Source organism: Talpa occidentalis, unplaced genomic scaffold, assembly GCF_014898055.3.
Source record: "Talpa occidentalis isolate TD23 unplaced genomic scaffold, MPIMG_talOcc4v2.1 talOcc4.16, whole genome shotgun sequence".
Classification (NCBI taxonomy): domain Eukaryota; kingdom Metazoa; phylum Chordata; class Mammalia; order Eulipotyphla; family Talpidae; genus Talpa; species Talpa occidentalis.
Genome location: NW_023601653.1, coordinates 73,503,332 through 73,525,438, shown reverse-complemented (window position 1 = coordinate 73,525,438; position 22,107 = coordinate 73,503,332). Strand labels below are relative to the sequence as shown.

The following is a 22,107-nucleotide window of genomic DNA, read 5'->3' as shown; positions in this document are numbered from 1 at the left end:
CCACCCAAGACATTTCCCCACAGAGTAGGGACTTGCCAGGCCTACCCCTAAGGCAGATGGTGTGGAGATAACAGACATCAAACAAAAGGCACTGGCTAGGACAGGGGCTGCAGGGCAGGGCAGGCTGGCTGGTTCTGGCTTACAGGAGAAGCAAGAGGGCTGCTCCGGCTGGCTCAGGCCTGCAGGCGTGATGCCCAAGAGTGACAGTGGCCCCAGAAAAAAACCTGATTTCTTCTTTACCCTGCCAGTCAAGGCAGGCCCCCCATCCCCATCCCAACCCTTTCTCAGAGGCAGGGTGCCTGAGCAGGGACCAGAAACCCAGGGACAGTGATGTAGCATCTGTAAGCTACAAGCTGTCCACTGAAAAGTCTTTGTCCTTCCTGATTTCTTAGGGAAAGTAGGGTTTCTCCCCAACCCCCAGAAGGTTCTCAATAGATGATTCTCCCATATGTGAAGCTTATGATCATGGTGAATGCGGGCCCCCAGGTAGACCCTGCAGCTCCAAAAGCCGACTGGACTCTGCTACAGCATGGAGCGTGGGCTCAACGGATTGGCCTCCTGGGCCCTGCTGCACCCCCCTCCTCAAGCCCTGCCTCAGCAGGGGGCCCTGTGCTCACCTCCCTAATCAGACACTGGCAGCCAAGACCCAGTGTCCAATGCACCATAAGTGAACTCAGCAGCAGCAGCAGCAGAGGCAGCAGCAAAAATAGAAAAATCCCCAACCACAAAGGCACCTGGAGGTTATTAGTGCAAGATAAGTACATGATCACCAGGTGATGGAGTGTGGCCGTAGTCTAGAGGCCAAGGGCTGTGTTCCCTGAAATGGCTTCACTTTTCAGTTCCTCCCGCCCCAATCCCCTTCCACTTGAGAGATGTATCGCAGCAATGCCCTCACCTCCCCAAACCTACCCTCTTCTGACCCTGGCCCCTGTGTCACCCACACCCATTCTTCCAGTCAAGGCTGGGAGGCTGGCAAGTCTCTGGGGAAGCCAGGCTGCGAGGTCTCAAGTTCCCCACTCCCCTCTTCGTCCTTCCTACTGGACCCCATCCCCTTTACTTATCTGAGCTGTGACTCAGGTCCACATGTCTTTCCTCTCTCCTTCTCCTTCTCCCCAGGCCTCAGCTTACAGAGGAACTGGGCAGGCGGAGGGGCTTCTCTTCCTGGCCTCCTCCTCCTTCTCTGTTCTGTTCGTCCTAGCTGCCAAACACTGGGGACAACGTGCCCACTGCCCACCATTCCCTGTCTCCCAACCCCCCTGTGGCACCCGGAACATGCCAGCTCTGTGCTCCTGGTCTCGAGTGAGCACAGCCTGAGGGTAAGGTTAATGCCCTAAACGGTGGCCAGCTGTTGAGTGGCTACCCAGGAGAGATGTGTCACTGGAAGGCACAGCCTGGGGTAGATCTGGGACTGTTCCACATGGGGCCAGCCTGTCTGGATAGAAATCAGCTGCCAGATTGGCGGGGGGCACACCTCTATACAGGAGTGGGTCTGAGGTATGCTAGTGGGGACACCCACTAAATGCATCCCCTCTCACAGTCAATGCTGGGTCTGGACACTTACAGTTTTGGATTTCTGTTAAAAAAATAAAAACCCCAATAAAGTATGTCCAATCAAGGCTTCCAGTTCCTGGTGTCTGCTCCCTGTGGAAGGCACTGGGTGGATAGCAGAATGCACCTTCACGGAAAAGGATGGGGTCGCGCAAGCAGGCCTTTCCTTCCTGGACCTCACTGCGCTACGCTGCCCTTCCCGGGAGCGTCCCATCTCTGTCAACTGTGCGTGAGTGGCCCCTCGAGGCCCTCCTGGAGTTCTCCCTCGGAGGCCCAGGGGCGGAGAGAGGGCTCCATGAGGCAACAGCTCCCGGTGGAGTAAGGGTGAATCTCTGAGCCTTGGGGCCCAGCCTGGCTTCTGCTCTCCTTCCCTCTCCTCCTCCAGAAATGAGCAGGGCCACTGAGAGCAGCTGCACGTCCAGGAGCAGGAAGTGGTCGGTCCAGTGGGCCACGCCCCAGCATCACAGCGTCTTCATCTGGCGGCGGTTCCACATGCCCCTTTTGGAATGGAAGTGATGGAAGAAATTCCTGAGGGACAGACGTTCCACTTCCAGGCCGGCTTGGAGGATCCTGAAGCGGGAGGGGCAGGATAAGCAACAGAAATACAAGAGGCCCCTGGGGCGAGGCCCCTGAGGAATCCACCCACCACATCTGTGTCAGCCCTGTCCCTGCAACCCCATCTTGCTTTCACTCCAGGCAGGGAAGGCGGGGTATGGCGCAGTGTGGGCTTTGGAGCCAGACAGCCCGAGTCTGAGTCCCAGCTCCACACTGGGTAAGCCTCGTCTTTCAGAGCATCAGCTGGCTAATCTCTAGAAAGAGGATAAAGATGAATAGCTACAGGCAAGATGGTAAAACCAGAGATGATGGAAGCTAGTGCTCAGCATAGCTCCACACACCAAACACCCAACAGCTGGAGCTCAGCCTGCAGGGGCTCATTGCAGTCTTGATGGAGGCACAGGCTGAGCGGACCTGGTGCCCAGCCTACCCCGGCCCATTCTATATGTACAGCCCCCGGGAGTCCCTCTCACAGGGAGACCTGTACTTCTGGCAGGGTAGAAGTCACTGGAATTTGTGCAGTTTCTTTCTTGTTGGGTGTCAGAGAAGGCAGGACGGTTAAGAACTGAGCTGGAGTCCTGGCCTGGCATGAAGACCATGGGTGGAGGGAACCACTGGGCCAGCCCTCCATGAGCTCGGGGTCCACTTGATCTAGGTGTAGGCTAAGGAAAAAAGTATCAGGCATGGGCCTCCCCGGTGGCGCAGCGGTTGAGCGCGCCCGCAGCCTCTGCAGCGCCAGTTCGATCCCCGGCTGCTCCCCGGCCACCGGAGGAGGGTCCCGCATGGCGCGCAGACCTCTCCTGCCGCCCGCTGCTCCCCTCAGCAGTGTACTTCGGTCCTTCTGCCTGTTCTGCTCCTCGCTCTGGCTCTGGTGAATTCTCTCACCCTCCCGCGCTTCTGACTGTACCCAGTGCTTGTATAAACAAAACAAACAAACAAACAAATAAATAAATAAAACATGCCTCTATAAAAAGAAAATAAAAAAAAAAAGTATCAGGCTTTTCTGCCCTCCTGCCATTAGCATTAATGATGGACCCCTGCAGTCCTGCATGCATGCCTGATGGTGAGCACCTGGAGCAGGGTTTGGACATGCATAGGTGGGCACATCTGGGCTGAGACTGGGCTTACAAGGGCGGCATCACCAGGAACCAGCAGAAGAGAGCAGAGAACGAGAAGAACAAGATGATAAGCAGAACCAGCAGAGAAGCAGAGACCACGAGAGAACGCCAGAGCACCCAGAAAGAGTGAAGATTCGCCGGGGGCTGGGAGGCCTGCCGTGTACCCCTGCCTGCCGTGTACCTGGGTGCTGCACTACATGTAAAAAGCTCAATGAAAGCCTGAAAAGCCACCGAGGGCTCCAGGACTCTCCTTTACCCATCTGCCCGGATCTCAGAGAACCTGCTCTGTGCCTTCCTGCCACTACCCTCGGTTTAGGAGAGCTGGGTTATCTAATAGGAACTCCTCCCAGGAAAAAATATCCATAGATCTGGTTTTTAAGCCTGACACTCACTAGCTGTGACGTTTGGGGCCAAGTTACTAACTTTTCCTCAAGACTCATTTTTCCCATCTAGAAAATGCAGACAATGACACCTCACAGAGTTTGGGGGAGGAATAAACAAGGTGATGGGTATAAATCACCTGCCGCTTACAGACTCCTAATGACTGGTGGCCCCGGGTTGCCCTGTTCCTCAGCAACAGGTGCGTCTCTTCCTTGCCAAGGTCCCCACTCGCTGGGTACTCCTGGCCCTGTCCACCTCCTCTGGACACAGTGCCAGCAATTATACCTTTTCTTTCTTAGATTTCCCCTTCCTTTGACCTCACCCCTTAAGCTCCAATCTCAAGCATCATCCTTTTTCCATCCCCTTCTCTTGGCCTTGCATTTCTTAAAGGAACCCGACTAAGGCAGCCTCTACCTCCTCACCAACCACACCTGCACTCCCCACAACTCGTGTCCTGCCCAGCCTTGCTCCCTACTAACACCCCCACAGCCTTTCCCTGCCCACTGGCCAAGCTGGCAGCTGGCACCATGTTGTCCTTCTCTGACATTTCCTCCTGCCCCAAACTCCCATCTCCCTAGTTTCCAGAACCTCCCAGGACCGCCTGGATACCTTATTGCCCTTTAATAATGCAACTGTCTTTTGCTGGCCCCACAATCTTTCCTGATTCCATGCCTGTGTCTCTCCTCTCTATTCCCACAGCGTCACTCCCAGGCAGCTGTGGAGGGGAAGCGAGCTACCATCCAGTGTGGGTGGATGTAGTCAAATTTTCCCCTAGCGCCTTGCTCGGTGCCACGAACACTGTCATTTGCATTTATACAGCGCAACAGTTTTTGCTTTTCCCCTGACAGTTTACCAGGCACTTTCATTTCCATGGCAGTCCTGTGACACAGACAGAGGCAGTAGCATCTCCTCGACTGATCTGGAAACTGAGTCTCAGCGAAATTAAGTCATCTGACTCCCCAGTAAGTGGCTGAGCTTCCTCCGCGGTGGGTGTTCATTACCTGTATGCAGGACTACGCAGTCTAGAAGGACCAGGCCCAGGCTGATTGAGCTCTGTTCTCTGCCCAGACACCTGACGGGATGGAATTCCAGCAAATGGCTCAAATGTCCCCCTTCCCAGTCACCTGTCCAGCAGCTCCCAGTCTTCCCCGCCCCAGCGGTCTCGGAATTCCTTGGTGTTCATGCCCCCAATCCGGTCCAGGTCTGACTTGTAGATGCCAAGCAGTCCAAATCCATTTACCTCCCAGTAGCCTGCGGACAGACAAGAAGCTACCGGTGAGATGAGCCAGAGGCCAGGAGGAAGGAATAAAGCCTTCAGGTGTGCCTTCCAGGGTCTTCTAAAAAAGGATGGATGGGTCGGGCCTCCCCTCGTGGCGCAGTGGTTGAGCGCTGGGCTGAGAAGCTGCCCCCAGCCTCTGTAGCGCTGGTTCGATCCCCAGCTCCAGCAAGGGTCCCACATGGTGCGCAGACCTCTCCTGCCGCCCGCTGCTCCCCTCAGCAGTGTACTTCGGTCCTTCTGCCTGCTCTGCTCCCCGCTCTGGCTCTGGTGAATTCTCTCACCCTCCCACATTTCTGACTGTACCCAGTGCTTGTATAAATAAAAAAATAAATCTTTAAAAATAAATAAATAAAAAAGGATGGGTTGGCTAAGGCGGAAAGTGGTCTCCTCTGTTGACCTGTTTTGAGAGGCAGCTCCTTGAGTTAAAGTTCAGGGTCCAGTGAAAGCAGCAGTCCTGCCAGGGAGTGACCACGGGCTGGTGACAGTCCTACAGGAGGCTCTGACCAAGGCAGGCCTCTGACCAAGGCTTCACGGGGCAGTGGGCACACAGTGAACGTGTGATGAATGAATGAGGGGAAGATGCGGCCAGAGCCGGCCTTTGCAGCACAACCCTCAGCACAGTCCTCAGTGCACTGTCCAGGTAAGCAGAGGCTGTGGGGCAGCAGGGGTGCAGGGGAGGAACGGGCTCTGCCTTTATAGACCTGAGTGTTTCCAGCTCTTGAGTTAAAAACCAAGGCCAGAGAGGTCCTTCCCAGCCTCCCTAGCCCAGGGCCAGACTCACCCTCAGGCCACTGGGGCGTGGCCCCGCAGTGCAGCCTCATGACCATGGGGGCAAAGGCCATCTTGCCCTCCACACAGTGCTTCCGGATGGTATCGATGACTCCATCTGGGAAGTGGATGTGGAGGTCACAGAGGAAGATGATGCTGTGTGGGTCCTGGGGACAGACGTGGAAGTGTCAGCAGAGCCTGCAGGCAGAGCTAGGAGGGCCAGCACAACCCTCAGCTTCCCTCCCACCTGAATGATCCAGACAGCTGGGCAGGTTCCCACACTGCTGGGCACCAGAGCACAGTTTTCATGATCAGTGAATTCTGACTCCCTCCCCCCTTCTCAGTGGACTCTGGGACTCTGGATAAATGCTCCACTGTCATCTGCTTAGCCCCACCCAGGTGTTGGCCCTGCAGCCTAGCAGAGACCAGCCTCCCACGCTCCCTCCAATCCCCATTCCCTTCCTCCCTGAGGAGCTGAGCGCCTTACACATCCCAAAGGTCTCTCTCCCTCTAGCCAGTCTCTAATCACGCCCCACAAGCCCCACCCAGCCCATTTACCTTCACCAGGTCTATGCCAGCCTGAAGTCCAGCCGAGCGCTCGAAGTTTCCGCTTAGCTTCAGGTACTGGTAGCTGCAGGGAGAGGAGAAAAGAGGGGCTGAGTCCTGGCACCGGCTATGGGGGTCCCCTGGAGGAAGTTAGCAGGCAGAGCAGAGATGACAAGTGCTTCTGGGGTGGGATAATGGCAGGTGAGTTGGGGGTTGGTGGGGAGCACCTGGTTCTGCCCCCATCCCAGCAGGTCTTAGAATTTAGGAAGGAGTTGGCCCAGGCTGGGTCTCCTCACCTTCTCAGCTTGGACCCCTTCAGGGCCATCTCAACGGCCATGTCCTCACTGCTGTAGTCAGTGATGATGACATTGAAGTGCGGGTCTCCGGTGGCCTGGAACAGCTTCTCCATGTCTCTGATGAACTGTTGTACCCACCGCGCCTGGTTCTTTACTACCCGGGAGGGGCAAACAGGGAGAAAGAAGCAGAGGTGGGGCAAAGATGGGCCTCTCCATTCCTGGTTTCTGGGCAAGTCCCATCAGACCGCTGCTTGGGGGAGAAGGTAACTACGGGAAACCACCACGGTGCAGTACAGCAGGGAGAGCTCAGCAGTTAAAGGGGCCTCAACACCCAGCAGCACACGCTCCCTGCAGGGCCCAGGGCGGAGTGGGGGGGGGTGGGGACAGCCTTGGGCTGGCTTGTCCTTAGTAATCTCTGGCTGACCCTCAAACCCTGGTTATGACCCTTTACTTCCATTCCTGCCCCACCATGACAGTCCAGTCTGTTACATGCTCCCATTTCTCATGACACCAACCAGCTAACCCTCCTGTCTTATTTCCCCAGACTAGTTGTAACTCCCAGTAGACCCACCAGTTGAAGATCATAGCCCCTGAAACCTGGCTCAACACGGCCTGGTCAACAGGCCGACAGGTCAGCCTCTGTTCCAGCACCAACGCTACTACCTGCTGAACCTCAGACCCGGGACTCTTTGTGAGCCCCAGTGTCTCCCCTGCATGGCGGCCTCTCTCTGTGAGACCGAATCAGTGAACAGAAACCTGGGTGCTCGGGAGGAAGGGCAAGACCCTTGCTCTGCCCAGGATGGGTGTGGGGCTCACCAGGCACAATGAAGTGGACCACGGCTCGGTGATTCCAGGAGAAGCCCTGGGGCCAGCACAGCTTGGGCTCTGGGCTCCGGACACTCAGGACGTGTCTCCGCCGCCTGCGTGTATCCCAAAGCAGACCCTGCAGGTTCCGGGCCTCCTTCTCTTCTCCAGCAGCTGAATCGATGCCCTGCCAGCCTCGCGTGGACACGTACTCAGAGAGCCGCACCAGGCGCTTGCCTTGTTCCAGCAGCTCAAGTTCCAGAAGGTAGCGACCCCCGTGGAGCTGGTCCTGACGCTTCTCCACATTCACAATGCGCTGCAGCTGGTACCTCCTAAGGCAGAAAGGGCAGGGGGCTTGAGTTATTCTTTCCCACACTATGGGGAAGCCAGGTGCGGTCCAGGCCTGCAGGAGACACAGTTGTCCTAGCTCTGCCACTGCATCAGATGCTTACCCTGCCCAGTCTTTGAAATGCACCTATTGATGGCCTCCCTGGTGCCCTAGGGGTTAAATCTCAGGGCTACCACTGTGAAGGCCGACCCCAATAGTCTGGGTTCGATCCCCGGCCAGGGAGCTGACCCACATGGCACAGCAGACATCTCCTCAGCAGTGTATTTCAGTAGATCTGCCTGTTCTGCTCCCCACTCTGTCTCTGGGAATCCTCTCACTCCCCCACCCCAGAACTCTGCCCTGTACCCCAGTTCTTCTATGCAAAAATAAAATCTTTAAAAAAAAAAAATGCACCTGTTGAGCTGGGATGATAACGCAAGTCTTTTCTAGACCCAAGGGCCTAAGTGATGAAAGGTGACTTCCATTCAGAAACTGGCCCTCACTAATAAAATGCTCTGCTCAATACACTGGGCATAAGCCACACTGGATTATTAATGTGGACTGGTTGGCTAAACATCATTAATCACTAGGGAAATGCAAATCAAAACCACAGTGTGATGCAATTTCACACCCATTAGGATGTTGTTGGTTTGTTTTTTTTTTTTAAGGAAAATACAAGGGTGTCAAATTGAAGAAGAAATTGGTAAATTCCTCAAAATGTTAAACATAATCTCCATGTGACCCAGCAATCGCAGGTATACCCCCAAAGGAACTGCATAGCTATTCACACAAAAACTTGTACACATGTGTTGTGCTGAATGTGGGACTCTTTCGGACACAGTTCCAGCCTCATTCAACACCGGATGTTTCACACAGGAGTGAGGCCTTACGAGTGCAGTGAGTGTGGGAAGTCTTTTAGTCAGAGCTCCGGCCTCCTTCGACATAGGAGTACTCATGTGCATGCTGTGAATAGGGAAAACCCTTTAGACACAAAAGCCACCCACCTGATACTGAAGAGTTCACACTGGACAAAGGCCTTAGAGACACAGGGACTGGGTCTCACCTGAATTAGTATTAAGAGGCAGATGAAACCTCGTAGGGGCCATCTGCCTGAGTTGAGCCTGGTATTTCTAGAGTTCTCTGTGAGCTTAAGTTGTGGGAAGCATGTGGAACCTGCCAAGGGTTCTCACAAATCTTATTGCTACAGATCCTACTGACCTACCACATGGCAGGCCCACTCCCTGGGCCTCAGTTACCACCCCAGGGTGCTCAGTGGAGCTGACTTATGTGCTCTCCTATTTGAAGAAATTATCACCCCAACCCCCCACAGGATCTTCATTTTCTCAACTCTACAAAGTTAACGTTGCACTGGACTCTCTGCTGGCCCAAGAACCCTTTCTGAGTGCTGAGGCTTGCAGAGGGTGCACTTTTGCCAGCACCTTTGGTCCCACGCAGTGTTTGTGATGGCATTTTCAAGCTTTTGTGCCAAAAACTCCCACACTGGTATATTTCTACAGTACTAAAGTCTTTTTGTTTAGGCACCTTTAAAAAAAAAAAAAAAAAACAACTTGTACCATGTGTTCCTAGCAGCACTGTAGTCAAAATAGCCAAATGCCACATGTGAATCAGCTAATGAATGGATATACAAAATGTGGTACATCTATACAAAGGAGATTATGCAGCAACTCAAAGGAATGAAGCACTCAGTACATTCTACATTGGCTTCACATGACTGTACTTGAAATTATTTGGTAAGTGAAATAAGTCAGGCATAAAAGGTCACATATTATATAATTCCATGTGCACAAAATGTCTAGAAGAGGTAAACGTATAGGGAGAGTAATGGCTGCAGAGACTGGGAGGAGTTGGAAGTGACAACTATCAGGTACAGGGTTTCTTTTTAAAGTGATGAGAATGTTCTGGAATCAGAGAGTGATGATGGTCATGCAACATTCTGAATATACTTAAAAGTCACTGAATTGTACTCTAAAATGGTGAATTGAATGCTAGGGGAATTTTATTGCAATCCAAAAAAAAGCTGATTGAATGAATGAAGGCAAAGAACTGAAGTCATATCTTATGCCCTAGTCCTTCCAGCCACATCTGGTCTTTTTTTTTTCTTAAAGATTTATTTATTTATGCATACAAGAACTGGGGTACAGGTATGGGGGGTGAGAGTATTCACCAGAGACAGAGCGGGGAGCAGAACAGGCAGACTGACTAAAATACACTGCTGAGGGGGCAGCAGGCGAGATAGGAGAGGTCTGCTGTGCCATGTGGGTAGCTTCCTGGCCGGAGAGTGAACTCCTGCTGCAGTAGCTGTGGATAGCTTCATAGGCTGCATCTGAACCCCTTGTGCCACCAGCGAGGCCCCACATCTGGGTTTGTTTTTTTTTTTTTTTTTTTTTTTTTTAGGATTTATTTATTTATTGGGACCCTTGCCAGCAGCTGGGGATCGAACCGGCGCTGCAGAGGCTGTGGGCAGCTTCGCAGCCCAGCGCTCAACCGCTGCGCCACCAGCGGACGCCCACATCTGGGTCTTAATGAGGTGTTTTAGCCTCAACTTTGCCTGCTCTGTCTCTGTATCTGCTCCTTCCCTGAGAGAGGGAACCACATCTATCAAGCCTTCCCAATGCCTGGGCCAGGCACCAGGAGTTGGACCTGACAGTGGAATAAAGACCTGACTGTCCGGGTCACCTGCAGGCCAGGACCCCCAGCACTTGTCTCCGCTGGAAGCCTGCAGCAGGTGAACCTGCTCCCACCCCCAGGTCCCTGCCCAGCCCCAGGCCGCAGGAGAGCCCTTTACCTTACCCCCGGCTCTTCTGGTTGAGCTTCTTCAAGAAGACCCGGGTGACCTCCAGGGCCTCCTGCTCTGGAAGCAGCAGGTTGCCAGATGTGTTACAATTCAGATCGATCCAGTCTGTCCGCAAGGCTTGGAAGTCCAGGTTCTGGGCACTGAAGGTCTGGTCCCAGTTTACCACGGGGTCAAACATGGGCACATATTCGAACACCTCACTCACATCCTCTTCCTCTTCCTCTTCCTCCCCGTCTTCCTCTCCCTCCACCTGTCCTTCCTGCGCTATGGCTGTTACCACCTCCTCCTCCCCCTGCCAACCCTTCCTAGGGAGCAGAGGCTCCATCCTGTCACCCCTTCTCTGCTCTGCAATGTATGACTCGACTTGATTCAGCCACTGGGACTGTCCTAGCATCTTCCTGGGGTTGTCACCAGTGGGCCTGAGCTTCTTCATTTGAGGCAGTTTCCCTGCCACGTGCCCAGTGGGTGACTTGTCAGAATGAGGTGGCTCTGGGCTGGGCTCGGGGCTGGGCTTTCTCTCCCTATTCTCCGGCTGGTGGGCTGGGATGCGGCTGGTTCTCACTGGGGAGGGAGCTGTCGAGTTGTGCTTAGAAAGGGGCACCCGCAGACTCTCCTGGGACTGAGCCAGCAGTTTCCTCAGGCTTTGCAGGCGGTAGTCAGTGACATCCTGCCCAGGAGGGGAGGGGGGCATGTGCTTTCCTTCTGGCATCCTGAAGTTTTGGTCATCAGAGACAGGGGTCTCATCTGCTGCTTCTCCATACTGGGATTCTTCTAGAAGGACTTCCTCAAAACCTGTTATGAATAACAACCATTCCTCACATCAGGGTTTTCAATTTTTCCCCAACAAGTCATACGCAATAGCTGAGGAGCCTCTGAGAGATGCACCAAGGGGTGTCAGACTGGAGCTGCACCCTTATTTATTGGACTTACTTATCGTGTAACCTGGGCAAGCGACTCAACTAGCCCCAAGTTCTTCACCTTCCATCAGGTTGTTGTGAAGATTGGGTGACATAAGGCACCTGGCAGGTGCCTGGTTCACGTAAGTATCCAACTAATGGCCCCACTTACACCCTAATTCCTTAAGAAAAAAGGCCACAGGAAGACAGTGCTTCTCTATAGCAGAAATTCCTGAAGGATGTGCCACAGGCAGAGATGGCCTCCAGCAGTCCCAGCAACTTCTCTGACAGACCCCAGCATGCGGGTACAAGTGTTTTCTACATGTGCCTTGACAGGGAAATGCAGAGAGTATTGCTCTCACCGCCTGATTGAAGGGGTGTGGGGGCGGGGTGGGGGCTTGTAGGTGAGTGGCTATGTGGTTTGGATTTTAAACTCTTTGGGAGCAGGCAGGCATGGTCTGAACGACCCCTAGCAACAGACCACATTCACCCCTCCCAACCTGACCTGGAAGCCTCAGCTGTCGCTCTGTACCTGGCTGCTCTGGCCCCTGCTTCTCCGGCTGATCAATCTTGATGTACTCCTGAAAGCCGAACCTGCGGGAGGAAGGGAGGGGACACTGGCATGCGGTGCCCTGCAGCCTGATGCATGAGGCTCTACTGGAAGCCCCAGTGGCAGCTCAGAGGCAAGCCCCAGAGCAGAGTGAAGAGAGGAAGGAGGCCTGAGATGGAGCATGGGGGTTGTGGGGGGGAGATGAAGGTTTGGGGGGAAGGCGGGGAGTACCAAGGAAGAGCAGAAATTCCTTGGGCTGCAAAAGCACCTGCAGCCACTCAGTCCAGGAAGCCCTCCTGCCCCTACAGAACCCCTCTGTGAAGCCACTTTCTTAGTCCATCAGTGTCACTCACCTGTCCTGGTAGTAGGGGCTTTCCTGGTAGAAGCATTTATTATGGGTCTCCATGTGGCTCAGGCGCGTATAGTCATTGGGGTAAACGAAGGACAGGTGCACCTGGAGACAGATAAAGCAGCAGCAGGAGTAAGGGCCAGGGCTTTCGTAAGGAATCAGCAGGCCAGGGTGAAGCCTGCCCCTGCTCGGAATCACTCCTGGCTCTTAGGGATCTCTCTGGTGGGGAGAGAAGGGCTGCCTGGAGCTCTGAAAGAATGTTGGTTTTGAGACTGAGATTCCTTTCCACTTCTTATGCCTCCTCGCCTGGGTTTTCTGGAACAAATGTAAGCCCTGAGTCAAGTTCCCTCAAGGCCCGCACCTTCTGTCTCAACTCACCCGTTGGCAGCCAGCCCCAATCTCCCCTCCTCTTGCTATCTTGTCCTCTCCAAGAACTGCTAAACCTTCACCTGCAATCTCCCACAGGCCTGGAACAGCCCACCTTCCCCCACCCCGCCCTTGCTATTTTCCCCACTGCTTGCTGCCCCCATAAATACAGCCTGGGACCATCACCACCAAAAACGTTTTCAATGATACTCTTTGACCTGCTGGACCCTTGGCCACTCGCCTCCCACCTCCAGCACTCTCGTAACCCTCTCCAGATGTGGGTGTAGAGTAGCCCCTCTGCCTCTCGTGTTTCCATGCGGCTGCAGGCTTCCTAGTTCATTTTCCCCCTCCTGCCTTATCTACGCGTCTATTAAATACTGCGGGCCGACCCACTGGCAGGACTGCCCCAGACAGGACAGGCTATATGGCCCTCAGAGCCGAGGATAGGAAGCCTCAGGCCAGCCCACCCTGCATGGTCACTGCAGCTGGGTTGATGTGTCCGGGCTTCCCAAGTCAGGCCACCCACTCAGGCGCTGCAGGCCAGTCCATCTGGCTTAGAAGCAACTTAGAATGCAAGTTCTCCCAGCCAAGGGGCGGGTGAGCCATCCCTCTGCTGGCACATGGCTGGGGAAGAGGGAGGATTGAGGGGGGAGTGTGCTCATCTCCCCGCTTTCTGGCCAGATGCAGCAAGCTCTCTTACTTCTGCCACCTGCTGCCCAGACCCAGTACTTACAAATCGGAGTCCCTGGTAGCGCTGCAGAGGGAGCCCGTCCACTAGGTAGCTGGGCTTGTAGGGACAGTCAGGCAGGACATGGCGGAGCTGAGACTTGGGGATCAGAGGCACTGAGGACAGTAAGGGAAGAGGGACGAGGATTAGAGTGGGAGCAGGCCCTCCACGCCAGCTGGCACAGCCTGCAGTCACCCCTGCGCCCGTGGCGCACCCTGGTGGTGGAGAACTAGATCGCAGGCTCTGGGGCTGCTCTTACAGATGCGCCTCCATAAAGGTCTAGAAACTCCGGAGCAGGGCAGAGCCTCACCCTGTGTCTGTCACAAACAGAATTCTCTTCCAGTCGCCATTTTTAAAATAGATTTATTTATTTATGCATACAAGAGCTGGGGTATAGGCTAGAGATGTGAGGGGTGAGAGGATTCACCAGAGACAGAGTGGGGAACAGAACAGGCAGACCGGCTGAAACACACTGCTGAGGGGACCTGCGGGCGAGACAGGAGAGGTCTGCTGCACCATGTGGGCTGCTCCCTGGCCGGCCAGGGATCGAACTCATGCTGCAGAGGCTGAAGATTGCTTCATAGTGCGGTGCTTAACCCCTTGCGCCACCAGGGAGGCCCAACCAGTTGCCATTTTGGGGGAAATTGGAGGGAGTTTTATCTTTGTTTAAAATGTAAACACTCTCCGGAGTTTGACTCTGACACTCAGTAGGCTCATGTTCTCTCACTGGGTGACGAGTGGGATCCAGTAAGACACTACGACACTTGTAGTTACTTGTACATACTGTGGAGGGCACACAGGGGCGGGTTCTAGTTCTAGCTCTTGTCCGGGTGCTGGTCACACAGACTCTGGTTCTGTAGTGGTTTGTGCAGCTGTGAAACTGTACAATACATTTTGTACTTTTCTGTGTGCATGTTATTTTTCACTACAAAGAAAAACATTCTCTGAGGCTGAATTGATGAGTCTGAGTCTCCGCCACTGGCACCCAGGGACCTGGCAGTGTAGTGTCCCCAGACTACATGACAGGGAGGTGGCCAAGACCTTACCTTGATAGAGGGTGTCCCGAGGGTCAGGCCGTAGCATGTCGGCGGGGGGCTGCTCGTCTCCCTGAGGAGAGTCTGGGGGGCCTGTGTGGCTGGCTGCTGTCTGTGGGATGTGGCCCACCTCATCCATCTTCAGCACCGTCTCATCTGAGCCCCAGAGACAAGAACAGAGGGCACCTGTGGGCCCTGGAGCAAACCTAGAACCCATATCCCTGATTCTTTGAGGGGTCAGGGGAGAGGCTCAGCCAAGTCTTCAGGATGCCCAGGTATAGGATGGGATGTGCTCCACCCCTCTTCCTGCTAACCCTGGTCCCTCCACCCCCACCACCCCAGGGCACATACCCCATTTTTGTATGAATTTCAAAAAAGACACCTCTTCTCAAAATGTTTTAGCGCTGCTGGATACTTGTCATGATGTTGAACTTATCTAACACATGCATATGTAGCACTTACTAAATAATAAGCCAGCCACTGTTCTAAACATCTTAGAAATATTAACCCACTTACTTTTCCTGAGCACCACACAGCTTATGCACTATCGTTGCTATTTCACAGAAAAAGAACTTCGGCAGCGAATCCAAGTCATTTGTCAAAGATGACACAAGTGCTAAGTGCAAAGCCGAGGCTGGTGTCCGCCTCAGGTATGCTGCCTCTCAAGCCAAAAAATCAACTCGGACCACGAGGAGCGGCTCGTGCCCCAAGTCCACAGCAGCCCTGCCTCTCCTCGCCCTCTGGTATTCTCCTCCAGTCTACAGTACTTACTTCCTTTTCCCCCAAAGATTTATTTTATTTATTTATGCATACAAGAGCTGGGCTGTAGGCCAGAGGTGCAGGGGGTAAGAGGATTCACCAGAGACAGAGTAGGGAGCAGAACAGGTGAATCTATTGAAATACACTGCTGAGGGGACCTTCAGGTGAGGCAGGAGAGGTCTGCTGCGCCATGAGGGTCAGCTCCCTGGCCGTGGATCGAACTCATGCTGCAGTGGCTGGTAATAGCTTCATAGTGCTGAGACTTAACCCCTTGCAGCACCAGGGAGGCCCTACGGTATTTACTTCTTCCCTTTTCTATCAGGCCTGGTTTTGCTCTCTGCCTCCTGAGTTCATTTGTCTTCAGCCCCAGACAGAGGTCTCCATTACTTTACTCGCTCCTGACCTGAACTTTGCTCTGGGCCTCTTTCTGCTTGGCTCACGTCCAGCTCTCCCACCTCCTTCTCACACGATCTTGGCAGCTTCTTCTTCCGCCTTGACCTTATGGCCTCTTGCTCTGGTCACTGCAAGCCACCTCCCGCCAAGCCTGCCCTTCCCACACTGCCACCCTGCTCTGTGAGCCGACCATCCTGCCCCCCCCCCACCCCGCATATACATTACCCACCGTCTCGCCAGTCTCCTTCCAGTCGCCTCTCCCTTCCTCCCTTGGGGTTTCAGCCCTGCCTCCCCTTCCAACACCTGGGCCCACATGGCCCCCACCTTCCCCGGAAGCCTACAGATGGCGGTTTCTCAGTGGGGCCTCTGCATGGGAGTCTTGCTGAGGAAATCACAAGCAGTGAATAGCACAACTGAAGAGCTCATTTACTGCAAATTTAAAGCAGGTGAGAAAGTTTTCTTTCTGGCCATGGCTTTGCAAGATGCCTGGCTGCCTCACCAGTAAAATAAGAGCTTGGCTTCACTCAGAGGGTTTTAATCTGGAGTGAACCTCATGGTCTCCAAAGCCCCTTGAAACTGTGCACAAAACATCATGCGTGGGTGGACAAGGGAACTTTCTGAGGCAAGGGTGCAGAGAACTTCCAGGAGGTTCTCAAGGGGTCACTGGCCCTCAGGAGTCTGTTAAGGTCCCTTTAGGCTCTTTCTTCTCCCTACCCATGTTCCAAGAACCTGGAGCTTTAGTCTCCACCCCTTCCATGCCTCCCCTGACCAAATTTCCTCAGTGGGCTGAACCCCACATGTGACACCACCTCCCCTCTTATCTGGGTTGGGGGCAGAGTCTACTCACTTGTGAAGAGGGACAGGGAAACGGAGTCAATGATGGTGAACTTGGCCCCAGGGTCATTCCGACGCCACTGGAAGAGGAGAGAGGGTGGATGTGGAAGGCTGCAGGTAGCCTGGGTCCCTATATGGGTTCAAGTGACAGGGGAGAGGACAGGCAGGAGCAGCAGGACACTCACCGCGACTTCCACATGATCGGTGCCCTCGTCATTCTGCTTGTGAAGCACCTCAAAGTAGTACCTTTGTGAGGCTGACAGGCTAGAAGGAGAGAGCAGAGAAAGAGGTGCTGTGGGCTCAGGCCCCATGCATGGTCACCACTGTCCCCCCCAGCTGTGCCACCCAGTTCCCACCTCTCGCTCACCACCCACAGATGCCCCCCATCCATTTTTCCTTGCTCCTAGAATCCCAGAAACTTGCCATTTCACTGGGTTACAATCCCACTCATAGGGTTAATGGGAAAATCAAGTGCAACAGTAATAATGAACTCTTCTAGAGTTGTCACTCCATGCTCGACACTGTTCTAAGAGCTTTATATGACCCTTGTTTATAGAGGAGAACACTAAAGCACAGAAACCTCAGGTAACTTCCCAGTCACCGAGATAGTAAGTGGTAGAGTTGGGATTTGGACGCAGTTTGCTTCAGAATCCCCATGTGAGCTGCTCTGCTGAGTGACGTGGCAAAAGCTCTCTGCAAGGTGGACTTAGCACATCAGTGCTGCCGTCCAGCCGCCGCATGTGCGCAGCCGAATGCGCTGGCCGCCAGGTGGCGCTCTGGATCGAGGTAAAGTCTGTCTTTGGCCTGTTGATGCGATTCCAGCCAGGTGGGCTGGCAAGGCTGGCTTTCCCTCTGGCCTAGCACAGATCACTCTCTGTAGCAAAGGCAGGGCAGCCAGCATCAAGGCTGTGGAGCTGCGGACACTCCCAGGGATGGAAGGAGAAAATGGGAAAGGCGAGGGCTTCCAGACCTGAGGGTCCCAAGTGGGGTACACGCCTCACTGGACCTGTTTCCTCATCTGAGAGAGAAGAAGGAATGGGCCAGATGGGTGCAGGTCTGACTTCCGTCACAGAACGCAGGAAGCCCAGGCACTCCAAACCCTGGGACAAGTGGGTGGACGGGGTGGTGCACAAGGGGCCCTCTGCCTCGGATCTGTGCTCAGCACAGGAGGTCAGTCGGGGCTTTTTCTGCTCAAGAGAATCTCATGCCATTCCCTACTCACCTCACTGGCTTGGAAATTTGACTTCGAAATTTCCCAAACTCTCCAGGGGCGGTCCATTCTTTCCCCGTCTAGAGGCACGGGGCCAGAGAAGAGAAGGGAGGAAGAAAAAGAAAACAGGGAGAATGAGAGAGTGGATGAAGGGACAAGGAGAGAATGAAAAAGGCAAAAGTGAGATAAGGGAAGAGGAAGGAAGATGAGGGTGAGGAGAAAAAAGGAAGAGTTAAGGGGCGTGGCCTCCTTGGTGGCACAGTGGGTTGAGCACAGCGCTGTGAAGCTGTCTGCAATCTCTGCAGCACGAGTTCGATCCCCGGCCGGCCAGGGAGCTACCCACATGGCGAGGCAGACCTCTCCTGTCTCACCCACTGCTCCCCTCAGCAGTGTGTTTCAGTCAGTCTGCCTGTTCTGTTCCCCACTCTGACTCTGGTGAGTCCTCTCACCCCCTGCACCTCTGGCCTGTACCCCAGCTCTTGTATGCATGAATAAATAAATATTTAAAAAAAAAGGGGGTGACCGAGTAAGCCCCAGAGGAAAGCACCCCTGCCAGAGCCATCATCCCCACAGGGAGAATCCTGTGCACCGTGCTAAGTGTATAAAACCCAAAAGATGTTTGGGGCCCAGTTCCTGCCCAGAGATGGGGCCCTTTCCTGGTCACATTCTGATTCCTTCCTCCTTCCCACATGTTTATCTTTGTAAAAGGGGCCGGTGGTGAGAGGAAGGGCATTCCTCCTGGCTGTCCCACAGAGGTACTCATGGTAATGGCAGTGTCCTTGTGGAGACAGGGGCCTCTTCACTGACTGGCTCTGGGCCCGGGGCTGTGTTGGCCTTACCTTGCCCACACTGGCGAGCAGCTGAAGGCCTGAGACCTGGTCATCATGGCTCAGCCAGAATTCCGCGTTGTCATCTGCAGCAATGGCAAACTGGATCTTCCCTGGGTAGTGGGGGAGAGAGTTTCCAGATGAGAGCAAGAAGGGCATTAGCACAAAGGGCAGAGGCCATTTGTCTTCCTGATTAAATTCTCTTTGGGCTTGGTGCCTCCTCTTTGTGGGGTTTCTAAATCCCGAGAGACAATGTGATCATGGAGAAGACTTAGAGAGAGGCAAGCTAGTTCCAGATTCTGCAAATCAAGGGGCGAAGTGGCAACATGGTGGGTTGGGGGAGGGACTGATGCAACTTCACTTGGACTCAGTTTCCCCTCTCCCTGATGATGGGTTAGCAGGGTCTAATTAGCTAAGTGCGCACTGATTTCTCAGCTACAGGCTCATGGTCCCTGGGTCCCCTACACAACTCCGGAACAGGAAGTAGGATAGGACCTTGAGGCTGGCCTCACCATCAGTGAAGGGGTGCAGGTAGCCAAAGATGCGGAGGCCATAGTTGGTCCATTTGGGGGACACGGCCAGCTTCCTCAGGGTTGTACGGATCTGTGCCAAGAAAGGGGAGGGAAACTGTTACCCAGAAGAGGGAAGAGGAAATTGGCCCCCTCAGGACTGAAGACTTCCCCTGGAGGGGAGCAAAATAGTAGGGACTGGGATGTGACTCGGTGAATAGGAAGCCGGAAGCTCCCTCTGGCTTCTGTATCCAGGTGACCTTGTACAGTGCACACCCAGCACAACTGTGTGTAGTGGCCGTTGGTAAACTACACTGTGAACCACGAGGAGTGCCTAGAGCTGAGATGCAGACCATGGCAGGAAGATGGAAGGAATCCCTGACAGGGGAACAAGTTAGGTGTTATAGGCAGAGGGAAAGAGGACCTAAGAGATAAAGAAAATGTACCAGGAAAAGAGAGGAAAGATGAAGAAGATAGAAGATGGGGCAGACGGGAGACAGGAGAAGAGGGAGAAGGCCAGGTGGGCCCAGCCAGCACTCACGTGGGGGTACAGTGGGAAATGGAGGTTCCTCCTGAGCTGCTGGATAGAACTGCCACACCAGTCTTCAAACACATGCAGGTTGACGCGGCCCCGGAACTGTACGGGCCAGAGAAGCAGGTGGGTGAGTGTCGCCCTCAGACCTATCCCTGCTGCCCTGGACTTGAGGAGGCCCTACGGAGACAGATGTACAGGCCCCACAGCCCCACCCTGAGGTCCTCTTACTGCTGAAGTTCATGGCCCCTCTAGTCCTGTTCCCAGCCTCGACTTTTTTCAGGAACCTCCTTCCATGCCTGGCCCTGAAGCCCTGGTCTGTTTTTCTGGTCATGCATGTGTGCACACATGTATGCTCTTTGCATGCAGGGAGGGGGCTGCTTGCATTCCTCCAGCGAGGGGCTGACAGCCACTACAGAATGGCAGAGATAAGGGAACTTGCCAGAGGCCCGGGGAGGGGTGTCAGCTGAAGACTTTCTCTCCTCCCCTCCCCCTAACGCCTAATAAGAGGAAAGTCCACAGCTGTCTACCGAGAAACCTTATCTACCCAGTGGTTCCACTCTTGTGGCGCCCCTGTGGGGAAGTAACTGGGAAAGCAGGACAGGCGTTACCAGGGGCCCCGGCCGACACAATGGGCCACAGGACTGCTCTCCGGGAGCTCAAAATCCACCCTGCCAGGCTCTCCTAGAATAACCACAGGTGCCTGGGGCTGTGGGGCAAAACTGGGAGGGGGGTGCAGAGGATGTCTCCCCTTTCAGGCCTGAGAGTATGAGTTGGGGGGCTGGGGCGGGTGGGAGAGAGAATATGGGCTGGGTAGATGGCGTCTGGGAAGGAGAGAATGGGGACATTGTGATGCTCCTAGGGAAATTCTTTAAGGCCATTTTACAAGATGCAGTTGTCTCCTTCCAATGGCCATCCCTGGGCGACTTCCAGGGCAGTGTGCTGAGATCCGCAGCACACTGAGGAGAGAGGGCAGTCTGGCAGAAAAGTCACTTGTGTTCAACCTGGAGGCCAGAGGCCACGGGGGACTGGGCAGGGAAAAGAGGCCTGGAGAAGGGAGCTGAGCTGGCTGCTGTCGCCGCCCTTCCAGCTTGCACTGGGCGCCTGAGATACTGCAGGAAACACCAGGCAGGGAGAGGGCAGTGCAGGGAGAGGGCTATCCAGCTCCTCTGGGCCCAGGCCCTTACTCAGCATAGAGCAAGCCCTCAACCCACACTTCTCTCACCCTCAGGCTCAGGTATGAGGAATCAGTGGGCAGACTTATGACCCCATCAGGATTTTTGTCCCTCCAGGTTTTGGAAACTTTGACTCTGGCAGGGATGCAGGGCTCCAGCTCATGAGCACTGCCCTCTGCCCATTCTCGCCACCATCTAGCAGGGACCAAGCTGTTGCTCCCATCTCCAGAGCACACTCATGGCCAATGACGGATTCGGAACGTCCAGTCAAAGTAGTGGAGACAATATCTGTTGGCACCCTCTCATTTTAGAGGTGAGAAAATTGAGGCCCAGAGAAGTAAACTGACTCCCCAAGGACACACAGCAATGAACCCCAGGAAGTGGGGAGGATATATAGAAGCATGGGTGCAGGAGGGTGAGGGCAGCCCAGTGGGTGCTCACTAGGAAGGACCACTGTACCCCTCAGCCCATGACATGGCCTCTGCCAGGACTATGTGGGCGGGGCTGCAGCAGAACCCCCCAAATGGATCACAGCTTCTCTGCTCCACCAGTTCTTCAAACTGCCTGCAGAACTAACTTTCTCCAGCACAGATCTGACCCTGTCCCTCTGCTGCTTCAGACATCAGAAGGCCTCAGGGCAAAAGCTCACCCTGGCACAAAAGACCCAGCCTCACCTCACACCACTCCTGTCACACACCTGAACGCCACCCACACCACACTGCCACGCGCCGTCACCTCTCTTACCTGCACAAACACCATTTTCTGGGTGGGTGGCCCATTTGGCTAACACCTGCTCATCTTTCAAGACTGTCGTCAAATCTTTCTCTCTGACTTCCCCTCTGTGCTCACAGCACAACCCATTTGAATGAAAAAATATTTGGAGAAGGCCCTGACCGTACCCTTCCCTTATTCTGTGTGCATTGAGGGTCTGCTTTGTACCAGCTAAAGATGAAGGAGACGTGGCCCTCAAAAGAGAGACCTGAAAACAGATGGGTGTCATCTGTGCCTGGCCTGCTGGGAGTTTGCGATGCATAGGGCAAAGGCAGGGGCAGTCAGCGCTACCTCCTGCAGAGGTCAAAGCCCATTGTGGGATGTGGGCTCTCACTGAGCCTGCACTGTATCATTCTGCCATGCACAAAGATTCACAGCCCAAGGCCAACAGCCATTCAACTCCTGGGGCAGTGAGGCCTCGCGCTAGAGAAGCAACAGAAGGCTGGAGCCCGTGACCTCAACACAGGGGATAATAAGGTCCCTGGATCCTGCGCACCAGGCTCCTGTTCTACTTCTAGCTACTCAGTGTCTTGATTTGCTGTTCACACCTGTCCTCTGAGGGCACTTCCTGTGGGGTCCCCTTGAGCTACAGACTCCATGAAGATAAAGGGTAGCTCTGGAATTCGAGGAAAGGGCCAGAAGCCCATGTGGTGGGCGGATAATGGATAAAAGGACACTCATTTAAATAGATGAGGATTTAATTCACTGACCTGTGACATGTATCTCACTAAGGTGAC

General features: G+C 54.2%; 1 protein-coding gene across 1 annotated transcript in view; it reads right to left on the bottom strand.

Annotated features, from left to right (window-relative positions):
• Positions 1–24: 24 nt before the first annotated feature.
• Positions 25–22,107, bottom strand: part of B4GALNT3 (beta-1,4-N-acetyl-galactosaminyltransferase 3) — a 91,873-nt gene continuing 69,790 nt past the window's right edge. Inside the window, exons 4-20 of the mRNA XM_037514588.2 lie at positions 19,434–19,529; positions 18,896–18,986; positions 18,396–18,496; positions 17,569–17,636; positions 16,532–16,610; positions 16,360–16,426; positions 14,373–14,516; positions 13,333–13,442; positions 12,238–12,338; positions 11,867–11,928; positions 10,435–11,230; positions 7,308–7,627; positions 6,492–6,645; positions 6,208–6,280; positions 5,663–5,816; positions 4,727–4,853; positions 25–2,118 (exon numbers count right to left, since the gene is read on the bottom strand). Coding sequence (XP_037370485.1) covers positions 2,010–2,118; positions 4,727–4,853; positions 5,663–5,816; positions 6,208–6,280; positions 6,492–6,645; positions 7,308–7,627; positions 10,435–11,230; positions 11,867–11,928; positions 12,238–12,338; positions 13,333–13,442; positions 14,373–14,516; positions 16,360–16,426; positions 16,532–16,610; positions 17,569–17,636; positions 18,396–18,496; positions 18,896–18,986; positions 19,434–19,529 — 2,652 coding nt within the window. The 3' untranslated portion in view covers positions 25–2,009. The remainder of the gene's footprint in view (positions 2,119–4,726; positions 4,854–5,662; positions 5,817–6,207; positions 6,281–6,491; positions 6,646–7,307; positions 7,628–10,434; positions 11,231–11,866; positions 11,929–12,237; positions 12,339–13,332; positions 13,443–14,372; positions 14,517–16,359; positions 16,427–16,531; positions 16,611–17,568; positions 17,637–18,395; positions 18,497–18,895; positions 18,987–19,433; positions 19,530–22,107) is intronic.